This window comes from Halyomorpha halys, unplaced genomic scaffold, assembly GCF_000696795.3.
Source record: "Halyomorpha halys isolate HHAL.00 unplaced genomic scaffold, Hhal_1.1 Scaffold33.1, whole genome shotgun sequence".
NCBI lineage: Eukaryota > Metazoa > Arthropoda > Insecta > Hemiptera > Pentatomidae > Halyomorpha > Halyomorpha halys.
Window position 1 is genome coordinate 238,189 of NW_027109698.1, and position 13,519 is coordinate 251,707.

The 13,519-nt window shown below is 33.6% G+C and overlaps 2 protein-coding genes across 3 annotated transcripts in view; one reads left to right on the forward strand and one right to left on the reverse strand.

The window, feature by feature from the left end:
* Miga (mitoguardin) overlaps window positions 1–10,890 on the reverse strand; it is an 88,462-nt gene extending 77,572 nt beyond the window's left edge. For both annotated transcript variants that reach the window (XM_014428289.3, XM_024364342.2), the window contains exons 1-3: window positions 10,662–10,890; window positions 10,416–10,572; window positions 2,610–2,750 (exon numbers count right to left, since the gene is read on the reverse strand). In XM_014428289.3, the coding sequence (XP_014283775.1) occupies window positions 2,610–2,750; window positions 10,416–10,572; window positions 10,662–10,748 (385 nt within the window). In that variant the 5' untranslated portion in view covers window positions 10,749–10,890. The remainder of the gene's footprint in view (window positions 1–2,609; window positions 2,751–10,415; window positions 10,573–10,661) is intronic.
* Window positions 10,891–10,926: 36 nt separating this feature from the next.
* Window positions 10,927–13,519, forward strand: part of Fbxo42 (F-box protein 42) — a 14,980-nt gene continuing 12,387 nt past the window's right edge. Inside the window, exons 1-3 of the mRNA XM_014428281.3 lie at window positions 10,927–11,325; window positions 11,395–11,526; window positions 12,041–12,252. Coding sequence (XP_014283767.1) covers window positions 11,169–11,325; window positions 11,395–11,526; window positions 12,041–12,252 — 501 coding nt within the window. The 5' untranslated portion in view covers window positions 10,927–11,168. The remainder of the gene's footprint in view (window positions 11,326–11,394; window positions 11,527–12,040; window positions 12,253–13,519) is intronic.

The following is a 13,519-nucleotide window of genomic DNA, read 5'->3' on the forward strand; positions in this document are numbered from 1 at the left end:
TATATATTTAACTCGAAAACTATAAATATACTGGAACATCTTGAGCAATAATTCAGGGTTTGAAAAAAATACCTATTCTAATTTTTAGCACATAATGGTTGCAATTGAAACCTGGCTTAAAACTTTTATTTCCTCGTCCCAAGTATCCCACACCAATTACTCCTAAACCAAGATAAATCTGGTTGCAACCTACTTAAACCCTTTTTCATATTCCTCACCTAGAATATGGGTTCGCTGAAATTCTAATTATCTCCACAGTTCTGATATATCCACTAACCTCCTCGCTTCCATTGAACAATCTCTTTGAATCCTTTCTTATGAAATCGGTCATATCCAACTCCGATGTCATCTCTGATGATTTTTACTATAATATGGTTTCTGAAATCAGTGACAAATATTTCCTCATTAAACTTGTGTTTTTCCCCAATCTTAACCACGTTCCTCATTCTCCTATCCATCATATTCTAATGCTTACCTTACACACTTGGCTATACAATCACATCTGTTACTCCCCCCTAAAAATACCCCCAATCTTCCCAGCATCCTGTTCTCTTTCTTTCATCACACCTTACCATTCAGATTTCCTACAACCTACCCTTTGAATCTTTGTCACCCAATATACTGTCCTAGTTGGTGACTCTTTTTCTTTGAATCCCTTCAACCTAACCTACATATTCATATCCTATGGGACAATGTATATTCCTATGATTATTATGGTTTTCCTTATCTTGAATCTTCTATGCATATCAGACACTCATGCTCCTCTCAAAACCCGAACATTATGCCATCCCATTGTGGCTTGGTTGATCCCTAAAAATAAAGGGTATAATTAAAAGAAGGAAAGCAGCAAGATGCACTTAACATCTAGCAGACTGTGAGTTTTCCAAACAACTCCGTAATGGAACTGAATCTGCAGCCCGACGTGCTAAATCCTTCCACACCTTCTGCAAAGCTCCTGACCCCAAATCCAAGCGGGAAATACACCGAAAGTCGTCCCTATCAGAATCCATCCACCTCAGTTCTCTTCAGTCACACTAGATGATCTCAACGACCACTTCATATCCTATGCTCCTAATTTTTCTAAGCTTCAACCCAGAAAATCTATTTTTATTGAAGTTAGTCTTTTACATAGTAAATTAATAAACATTCTTAATTCATATATGTCCCTTTTACAGCTTAGAAACAATAATTTAGGAAACAAGTTTTTGACTACATATATACATCCTAATAAAAAGATAATGAAGAAATGAATAAAAATTAATGACAAATCATAATATTGAAAATGTAAGGATTCTATAATATCATGATTCACTCAATTTGCTCTCCCTTTCTAGATAAGGCATATTGAACTTGAAACAGCGAATTAATGCCCATATGAACATAGACTTCGTAACCTTAAGGATTAATCCCAAGTATCTAGTAAGTTTCTCAGGGATTAGGCAATACAGCCTCCACTGCATTGCTTATTAAAAATGGTTGCAGTACTTTTTATATCAAAAACAAGCCCACTGGATGGCGAAAAAAGTATTACCGATAAATCATGGTTTTACAAATCAGTATTTAGGTAAACTGCATTTCTGGAAATGTGCGACAGTATTTCTATCTTAAAGTAGTAATCAGTTTAAATTCATTCATACAATCAATATCTCTTTTATGATCAGGAAAAAATCATTTAAGAAACTAGTTGTTTGCCTTTTTCAGGAAAATACTGCTCATATATTCTCTGCAATACTTTTAATGTCAAGAGGATGAAAAAAAGCATAAAAATAATCATGCGCCACGTCTTACGATTTCATTTTATTTATGAGCTGCCTGACATAATAATAACGTCGAAAATACAAGATTCTAAAATAGCGTGGAACATTTAATTTTGAAGAAAACTAAATGTTTTATTGTTTGCAAGGTCGTTTTATAACTTTTAAACATTACAAATGACAGCATTAAAAAGAAGATGTTATCTGCAAACCACAATTTTTCGATGCGTGTAGGTCGCAGGTGTAACGTCATAGTTAAAAAAATAATAGTGGTAGATGAAACTAGGAGGTATACCTACAACTTTCCTCTTGCAATTTGTTATTAGAACATCCAGATATTCTAATAAAAAATATGTTGATAAACGTATTTTAGCTAATTTATATTGGGACAGGATGCCATGTATTTAGTTTCCGCGAACATAGGTTGAGAATTAACAATTCTAGGACACCCTTTCGCAAAAAGTTCCTATTATAATTCTAAACGAAAGACTTAAATTCCATTAAGTTATATTCTAAATTTTTGCGTCCTGACTATTGTTTAGAAAGCCTGAACGATAACGCAGAGTGAAAATTAACATCATCGTTTATGGAACTAATGACCCATAAAAAAAAAGATTTAAAACAAATATAAATAAAAATGATATTTCTAAATTTGCCGATAATGTAATGTAATTGGGGAAGATTCGAGGAGGTTGTCATTGTTGAATGGTTGATTATATTAAGTATCAGATTCTTTCAAAATTATATAACATTCTTTTAATTTTGCTTGAAAAGCCACTAAAAGAGCATACAAAATAAATTAAATTACAACAATGCCTAAGTAAGAACTAAGCTAATAATATGTTGTAAACTTACCCATAACCCCTAGTTGTTGAGGTGTAAGCTGAGCTATATCAACCGGTAACCCAGCAGCAGAAAGCTTCTCCGAGAATGTTGATGACAGCACCGAGGGTTGTCTTTGCAATGTCCTCAACGGGCTCAAGCCTCGACAAATATCTGAGAAATGACACAAACATTAAATTCCTTGAAGAAATTAAGCAGCTTTACTTGAAACAGGAGAGTGGGGTGGCTCAGTGAGTAAGGCATCGTGTTACTAACTCCAAGGAAATGGGATCGAATTCGACTGTGGCGGATAATTATTTATTTTGTTACTGCAGCAGTGAGTTTCGGCCCACTCATTCTAACGAAGTGGGTACTCTTAATTAGGAGAAAATCTGGTTGAGCAAGATCATGAAAAAAACACCTGATTGTACAACCATTACTTCCTTACAAAGTACTGAGCCCTGACCCTTCATAGTTTGTAGCGGTATGTGTGGGTTGTAGTAGGAATTTTCATTCTTATACTTAAAATGACAGAAATTAAATAATTTTTAGAATTATTTCTAAGGAAATAAACACAAGATACATTCAAAGAATTTTTGCAATATTTCCCTTAAAATAATAGACTTTGGAACTGTGTGGAATGTCGTTGGGGAGGGGATGGGAAGTAATTTTATCTCCGTTTCATAAACCCTAGAACATGAAGATACTCAAGACATTAAAATCCACTTATCAAAATGGCCACCGCGTACAAAATCTTAGTCAGAATAATAGTCATACTGATCCAATCCCGAAGGCCTACTAGGCTTCTATTAGTACGACTGGCGCTTGAATATAAGATATCGAAGATTAACAATCTTGGGCATTGCCCCTTTTCATTCATAATAAATACGGTGTGCCCAGTTCGATGTGACACAAAAATGCCTTTTCATTGAACTGATGTTTATATAAACTTTACAATTTTCTTGTAATTCAATCACTCTGGCAACTATTTCCACTCGCACATAAACTCTTTATACAACGAGTATTTTTATACAGTGACTAGACTATTTGTTCAGAGCCCTCTGAAATGAGACTTTAGAAAACGTCCTCACACGACTAGTGTCAACCTATATTCTAGGTAGTTTACGTGAAAAGTCAAATTAAACCATTTCCCGAAACGTACTCCTTGGCGACAACCTCACTTAAACGTATTACTGTACCTTGAATAATCAGATTAAAAGGAAGGTCTCTCTACAGCAGCTCCTGCAGCTTATAATCTTTAATCGCCTTTCTTGAAGGTAGCTTTGAACTAGGGTCTATAAGTTTATGAGTGCTTCATACTCTTGGTGGAGCACCCTGGGCCACCAGACGCTGTCGAAAGCAGAGGATATGTCATAAAAGGTCAACATGACACACCGCTCCCTAAATTCGTCAACGTCGGAGAGCCGTCTCACTTCGCATCAGAGGTTCCCTTGCCTCTCCTAATAAAAAGTTGTATTATTATTTTTTTTTAATGACTTAATTTAAATATGATTGTTTGACAGAGGATGGCACCCTAATATCGACTATTAACATTCTCTTTCAGGATAAGGGTCCTAACCCAGTCAGGCAAAGAAGAAATTTAATATCAATGGCAATTACAAACATATTTCACAGAAGTTTATTTAAGTTACTAGAAGGAGAACAATTATGAATAACAGACCAACCTAAGATATCTTACAAATACTCTATCGGATTTATATCGGGAGATCGTGTGAGCTAGTCAAAACTTGTAATTCTCACGAGGTCCTAATATTCGGTAACAATATGCTATTTACGTGAGAGCATTATCCTCCATTCAAATGAACGATCCACCAACCACACACACAAAAAAAATATGGTACATTAACAAACTTTCAAGGCTCGTCTGAGAACCAAAACGTATTATTTTTGTAGAGCGAACAAATTTTCATCACACACCGATACTAGCGTTTTTCCATTGTTCATAAGCTTCCTGGAACTATTCGCACAGATGGGTTTATAACGACCAGTCGAAACCCGTTGGCGCTGGAATCATGTCAAATCGTTTCCCAATCATGTATTTCTTAATTCATTGATACAAAACGAAGTTGCTTGGTGCTAGGTAGAGTGGCAAGTTAAGCCACGTGGAACTTGGCCAAAACTTCAAAATTTTTTTCTTGAGTTCAACGCCAAAGCAGCGATCCACAAAGATTTTGTTCCAGACAAACAGACAATCACAGGTCAGTTTTGAGTTGAATCGCTCACCGTTTGAAGGAGTCTACCCAGAGATCAAAAACGATTTGTTTCTATGCCATAAAAATCTCCCCTCCCAAACGTTCCAAGGGTCAAGGGTTCAGTACTAGGTAAGAGTGTACTATTTTAAGGCTAACAATTGTGCATGGATGTGATCTGGCCTGGACCATGCTCAACTGCCAGGTTCATTCTCCCAATCCATTGAGAAAGCAGTACCCAATCTATTTTTAAAAGGCTAGATATGATCAAATAGATTCCTGGAATGATCCATTTCTGATATAACTAAATAAATAATTGATGAATGGAATATGGTCCGGGTGCGGCAAAAAAAAAAACTCAAATAGTAGATAATTATACTATTTTATTGAGCCAACGTTTCGCCCCACGTTGCAGGGCTTCGTCAGGGCTAAAAAAGATACTAACACTAGTTACAAAAAGGAAAAAGAAAAAGAAAAAACATAAGTGTAAAATACCAGGGGTATAAAATGAAAAGTAAGATATAATAAGAAAAATTAAAGGTTGTAAATAGTAAATGAATTACATGGTAATGGTAACAGATAGATAAGAGAAGAAATATTAAAGAAAGTGAAGTATAAAATAATGGGATACAATGTGTGTAAGTGATTAAGAAACAAAAATTATACCAAATGAGCGGGGAAACAGAAAAGTGTAAAATGTAATAGAAAATTAATAATAAAGTAATTAATATAAGTACACTAAGAAGATAACACATGAATATAAATTAAAAGATAGATACATGAATATAAATGAAACAGGAAGGATAGTGAATATAAAAATAATTTAAAAAAAAAAATTTGAGAATTTAGAAAAACAAGAATAAAAGATATGACAAGAAAATGGGTTTCTGAAATGCAGAAAAAAGAGAAAAAAAGTATTATGAGGATTTTATTATGTTCAAAATGTGTCGATATGTAAGGGAGATGCAGTATTTATCAACTTTATTATTGACGGAATTATCAGTCAAATTTATGTAAATGGACTCTGAGATGAGACGCCACCACATTGGAACGGTGTAAGAAAGGAATATGGTCTTTCAATTAGGAAAAAAGATAGGAAATTTTATTGTGGGACTTCAAGCCAAGCCAAGACGTAGGGTGGGAATAGTGGATCTTAAAGATTTTTGAATTTTATCAGAAAGAATGGGGATATACGGAAGCGACCTGTACTGAAAAAGTGGTGGAGTGGGTTGAGAAGAGTTGAGGACAGGAGGGATTGGGGTAACACGGTTAATGTAATAATCGAGTAGTTAGTTAGTAATTTTCGGAGGGAAATTGTTGTTAAATAGGATCTGTTTAATACGTTGTATGTTGGTCTGGTGGTATTGAGGGTCAGAAAGAGAAAAGGATAGGTGGATAAGGTTATTAGCAACATTAATAATTTGGTGATAAGGGTATTGAGAAAAATAGTTGTGTTTTTTTTTCACCTCTTTATATGTACTTTCTTTAATATTTCTTTTCTTATCTATCTGTTACTATTACCCTGTAATTCATTTACTATTTACAACCTTTAATTTTTCTTATTATATCTTATTTTTCATTTTATACCCCTGTTATTTTACACTTATGTTTTTTCTTTTTGTAACTATAGTGTTTGTATCTTTTTTAGTCCTGACGAAGCCCTGCAACGTGGGGCGAAACGTTGGCTCAATAAAATAGTATAATTATCTACTATTTGAGTTTTTTTTTACCGCACCCCGACCATATTCTATTCATCTATACACACGATCAATCAGTAATCTTCCAGTACATAAATAACTATCTGTGTCAGCTGGATACATAACTTAGCCACTGAGCTATGTGTATGTTACATTTATATAGGCAATAGACTTTATTAAAAAGTGGTATTGCCAGGTCAAAACTAATTTCGACCAAGTAATGTAGAAAGGGGGGTAGCGGTAGCAGCGTGGCTACGCGCCTTTCTACCAACCCTGAGGTTGTGAGATCGAGCCCGGTCCTATCCGGCAATTTTACAAGCATAAAATTATACAAACCTCACTCACAGCTCCCCCGGGCACTTGTGAGGCCCGTTAGGCAATGGGTGGCACTCACAAAAATAGGCTTGAGAGTGACGAACCCACCCTATGAAAATCACGTCACGAAACGCGCGATGTATTTCCTAAGTACATCGCGCGAGGCCCTGGACACCCACGGTCTGTCGCGCCAATGTTTGCGCAATGTTAATATAATTTGAATTAAATTTTATTAATAACTAGTTTTGACAAAGGTTCATTAGACAAAACTAGTTCAGCCAACATGATTAGGGATTAAACTAGTTTGGATCGATCAAAACTAAAGTAGGGATAAAAGGCCGGTTCTGGCCCACCTCAATGAGTCATTTTAGACTTTGGACCATAGCCTCGACCCTACCTTAACCACTCACGTGTCCTTGGCCTTTGGACCCTAGCCTCGATCCTACCTTAACCACTGGTCACGTATTGGGGGAGGGGAGTTGAATTTAAATTTTTACTTCGACCTACCCTTAACCACTCACGTATCATTATGCAGCCTAGTATTAGGATGTGACCCCCCGGCGGGGGATTTAAATTCAAATTTAGTTCAACATAACCTCTCACATGATCATTAGGCCACGCCCTCTTTTAAGTCACGTGATCGCCACCAGGGGCTGAGTGTGACCGGACTTCATTTTATTTTTATTTCGTTTACCCCAGCACCCATCCAAGGGCTAGGTAACCACTTCTTATACTATAACCTCCGTACGCCACTTTGGTTTTTCTTGCAACTTGAGACATTATTGGGTTTTAGAAGTACCAGAGTGTGCACGGCCGCCATTTTGCTTTTATACTGTTTGAGAGACTTACGGGTTTTGATCGATTAAAACTAGTTTTGCCTACATGCCTTGGTTAAAACTATTTTTTTTGTCCATTATACATATTAACTCATTGTTTTGTAACATCAGTATCCAGGCATTAATTGCAGTCAGCAAATCTGTATTACCATCTTATCATTCCCTCATTCTGTGGGGCTACAATCCTCTCCACAAACCTGCAGTATTTTCAAACAGTAGTTGTCACTTAATTTATAAACTTTATCCTCCATAGCAAAAAGTTACTTAACATAGCTCCCTAGTTCAGAAATGCTAAGCTGCACTTTTTTTGGAGTCTCTCACCAGAGATTTTATTTACAGGAATGAATCATCTCAATTTATTTCTTAAGAAACTGCACTAAGTTAAGCTTGTTCTAAGCATTAGTAGATATCACATTTTTACCATTCCACTTGTTTTCTTGATAGTAATATGCAGTGTTTGGGGAAAATGTCCTTCCTAACCTTTGAATAGAAATCAACATGAATATGAAAATGCTGCCATCTAGTGGAAGAGAAAATAAGTAGGCTAAGTACTCCCTGGAGAGTGAGGTAAGACACAGACAAGTGAATACAGGCTGTCCAGGACAATTGGCACTCAACTATTTCTCAAGATGAGGGAATAGTTTAACCAACACCACCAGGCAGGGAAAGAAAATCAGGATGAGGGAACTAAAGGACACCGAAGAAGAACAAGTCCTCACTATAGAACAACAGCAAGTAATTTTAATTTAAGTCATTAATTGTAATCAACTATCAAAATTAAAGCTAACAAAATAACACCAATAGTAATAATCTTTGGCAAACTATAATCAACTGTCATCAATCATACAAAATAGAGGAATTTTATTCTGTTCATCATAGTCATCATTTATAAATACAGTCCACTTCCTTACTTAAACCAGCCATACCACCATATAAAAATTATTTTGGGTAATATCCCCCAACTTTTACTACGGGGAATACCTAAATTAAACATGCAGACTACCTAAAACTAACAGGAAGTAAAAGCTACTTCAAAAGAACACCTATTAATGTAGTCATAATTTATTTTGAAAATAACTAAAATGCTAGTTTTCTTTATAGTTACTCTACTTTTTCTATTTATCCTCGAACCATATCTATTGTTGCTTTTTAGATTACTTCAAAACTTAATAGTAATCCCTTCAACCACAATGCTGGGTCATTCGATTATAAATATTAGAGTTTAGGCTAACCCAATAATAGATTCCTAGCCTCAATAAACTTTGAAAATGTCTAGAAGAACTATATACCAATGTTGAATCTTCACTTTATAGTGAATTTTTCAAAACTTCATTATTTATCCAACTGATTGTCAATCTAATCTGAACTTCCTTTGAAGGATTATGGACAAGGATGATAAGAACCAAGGGAATTTAAGTCCTCACTGAGGAGGAGTTTTTTTAGTCGGTGAGTGAGGAGAAATTTCTGTGGTTCAAGAAAATGGAGAGAATCAAAGGGAAGACTGCCAGAAGATGAAAGCAACTCTGTCAGGAATTTCAAAAGATATGTATTCACGACAAACTAAATAGTGTACATTGGTTAATTGAAGTAGTGTGTTTTAAGCAGTTATAAACAACATGCAAACACCAATATTGCTCAAAAGGCAGAGCAAAGTAGAAAATCAAAACAAATAGTCAATCTATTTTTTCTTTAGTATAAATATTAAAATTATTAACAGATTCTTGCACAAAATTAAAGTCTTGGTTCTAACTCAAGAACTGGAAACAATTAAAGAACACTAATGAAGTTATTACATTATTGACAGTAATTTAAAATAAATTATAATTCCTTTGTTTGGTCAAATACTTTAAACAGTTAAATACTTGTTTATCGATTTTTTCATCTGATGTGCCAAGAATATTTTGAAAAATTAACTTTTCAACTGCATTAATTTAGTCTAAATCATTTTGACTCTTTACATATTTAAACTTCTTTAACTTACACATACAAATGTCAGTTAAAAAAAATTAAATCTGTACCGCTACAACCCATGAAGGGTCAGAGGAGCAGTACTTTTTAAGGAAGTACAGTTACTAAACCAACGGTTTTTCATGGTGATTTACACAGAATCATGCACGACTGCCAGATTTTTACCTAATTAAGGGGACCCAATTTATCAGGCTGGGTGGACACCAGAAGGCTCCCGAACCCACAGAACCACTGATTTACAACTACAGTGAAACAGAAAATAATTATCTGCCATAGTCGGATACCAGCCTGGGTCGTAGGAGTTTGTAACACAGTGCCTTACCACTAAGATACTCACTCCCACACATACAAAAGTATAAATTAAAAATAACTATTCAACTGGGCTAGCAAAGTTTGGTCTAAGGAATTTCATAAAGATTAAAACCCTTATTAAAGTATACTACTATGATACATGTATAAAGGTATTTAACCTTTAACTAATGTGTTCTTAACTATTATTATTCATTTATTTTTTTTAATCAGTCAAAATGGGTCATAAAAATATCATCTTTCAAATATAATATAAATTAAAAAAAATTTCATGAATGAAATGGACACAAAAAACAAAAGTGAATTTAAATAATAAATATTCTGTAACAATTTATTTTTTTTATACTAAACTATAAAATTTCATAGTAAACTAGGTTAACATACTTAGATTTTAAGAATGTGCGATTTAATAAAGACATTCATTTAACTTTGAATAAATCTAAGTAAAATCAAATAAGATCAGGTTATCAAAGATAATTATGCACAAATTCACTTCATGATTACCTTCATCTGGGCTATGAAGTGTAGGAGAAACAGCAGATTGAATACACTTAATACTCTTCTTGGGGCGAAGAAATAAAGTTGTGGACTTCCGACGTTTCATATAGTGAGCAACAACTCCTAATAGAGTAGCACTTGCACATACAGATATGATGAGGACCTGAATAGAAAAAATAATCCCCAAAAACAAACAATATAATAAGTACTTATTAAATTATAAATAACTTAAACAAGCTTAAAATATAATACCTTCTGCACCCTAGTTAGGTTTATTTGTCCAATAGTACTTAATGTTCTCAGAAAAAAAATATCTTTTACTTGAATAAACTTGGACATTTTTTTTTTTTGTAAATCACTACATTTGTATATTAGTTGATCTTCCGTCACATAACTACTATTTACATAATGTGCTTCGTAACTTATAGATAAAATAGTTTAATACAAAACATATCAGAACCAACAATTCAAAATTCCCAATCACATGTGACGTAAGTGTAACCTCACCCTAACATAACCTTCACCACAACTGTCCCACTGTTTAGTTGTGTTGTGTATTTGGACGTGGATGCTGCGTGAAGAAGAAAGATATGTTTGAGAGAATCACTGTAGTAGAAATTTTCTTTGAAAGGTCTATGCAGTCTTTAGGGAATAGAGATTGTTGGTTATAATTTTAACTTTAAAATATCTCACAACTCAAACTTGAGTATGATCTGAGATTGAGATTGTAAAAATTGACTATTACCTAATTTTTACAACATGTCTACAAGTTCCTCTAATTTTGAAGAAAAATTACCTGTTGGTATAAATGACCTTCCAAACGAATTATTAGAATATATCATCGGCCTCTTGCCACCTTACCAAGATTTGGAAAACTGTATGGTTGTCTGTAAGAGATGGTACAGAAATGTTCAAAGTAATATCATTTTACTATTTCATTTAAATTATTGTTTGGAATGAAAAATTAATTATTATTGTGGTTTAGGTGTCATACGCCACAAAAAAATTGAATTACATCGTGCAATAAGTAATTTTAACATTCAGTGGGAACATCACATTGATACTCCTAAGCAACAGATTATTACCAAGCGGTATTCACATTCAGCTTGTAGTCATGGTATATTGATGAAATTATTTAGTTCTTAGTTTTCATTATTTTTATTAGTTCTTAATATTTTATGGTTGATTTTAATGATGATTGTGCTCCAAAGAAAATGAGAAGTTATTTATGAATATATATGTTCTTTTGGTATTCCTTTTCTTGATATTTTTTCCCAAAATTACGGCTCACTTGGAAACTAGCTTTGCAAGTTTAAAACCACACTCATAAACTGTGAGCTTGCTATTAGAACCAACAGTAAACTAAGAATTTATATGAATCTGGTCTTAAGCATGTAAATCTAGCTTCCTTATAATTTGTAATTTTGGAAAAAATATATTTTTATAAGAAAATTACAGTTTTAGATATTAAAATATATGTTCAGTTGAAATTCATTCTCATCAGTTATTAGATGGTTAAATTTTGTAAATATATAATTAAGGAAATAGAATTTCTATGTTAAATATCCCAGTTTCTGTACTATTTTTAAATTTTATCTGCAGAACTTACTAATATTTTCTTTATATTTTAGAAAATGCTATGTATGTCTTTGGAGGATGTACTTGTACTAGTACTACTTTCAATGATCTTTGGAAATTGGATTTATCAACCCGACAGTGGCAGAGATTATTGACAATGGGAAGTTATCCTTCACCAAAAGCTTGTGCATCACTTGTTTACTACTGTGATACTCTCATATTATTTGGTGGTTGGACTCATCCATCACCCTATCCTCTTCATCAGGTAATTTAAATTCAATTAATTAGTTTTGAAAATTAGGGATTCTTGCATTAATAATGAATAATACATGTTTGTTTCTTAATTCATAATTTTTAATAAAATTATTTTAGTAATGAGGCATTTGTTCATTAAAAATAGTAACTGAAAAAATGAAAATTAAATGTTGTTAATCGCAATGTTTTACCTTCAACCAAGAGTCACTTATCAAAATTTAATATCTACAATTTTTTCTTTAGAAACAAATTTCTTTTTATTTTAACCAATGAATTCCAAAGATTCTTTCAATAATTTCTGAAACCAACCTTAAAAAAGCTAGTGGTGCCAAAAACTTTGATCATAAAAAAAAATTAGGTACCACATTGTACTTCCTAACTTCTTAAACAAATTTGATTTTTTTTATTTTTTTAATTCACTTATTTTTTTACCACCTTCAATTTCTAATGTATGAGGGTCCTATATTTCACATATTCAGACGATTACAAAACGAAAATGCTATCGATTTTAAAATCCCATATCGATTAATTTTAATTTTTATTATTTCTAAGGCGGATGTTGGCCGCTCACCACGAATCAGAGGTTTGTACAAATGCTTGGTAAACAAAGCGGACCATCCACATGTCAGTGTTATTCAGAGAGGCAAGCATAGCAGAAGTACAAGTGGTTTCAGCCATTGCACTGTGATTATATTATTTTTATTACAAAAAAAGGATATTAAATATAAATAAATAAGATTAAATATAAAACTTATTATAAACTGTCACAACAAACACCTTTAACCTCCTAACAGCTCTCAGTTGTAACTAGGCAAAGAACAATAGTGGAGACGATACACGAGCGCTCTCACGAACCCCTTTGATCTGTGTGTAAGAAACCGACACACGATGGATCCGCAACGACCTTGGGCCAACTCGTACAAGCCACCCATCCACATGCTCGTGCATGTCTGAGTTCGCCATGGCTTGGCCAACATGTAGAGGCCCCTTAACAGGAGCCAATTTTTTTGGTTGTCGGATATGCAGAATATGAAAATGCTATCGTTTTTAAAATCGCATATCTATTTATTTTAACTTTCTTGATTTCTAACATGTTACGGTCCCTTTATACGTTCTGAAGAATTAATAATATGAAAATGATATCGATTTATTTTTACTTTTCCGACTTCTATCATCGTAGTTTGAGGAATGCAGATTAAGAAAATGATATCGATTTTGTGATCGCTTATCGATTTATATGAACTTTTCTGATTTCTAAAGGGGCCTCTACATGTTGG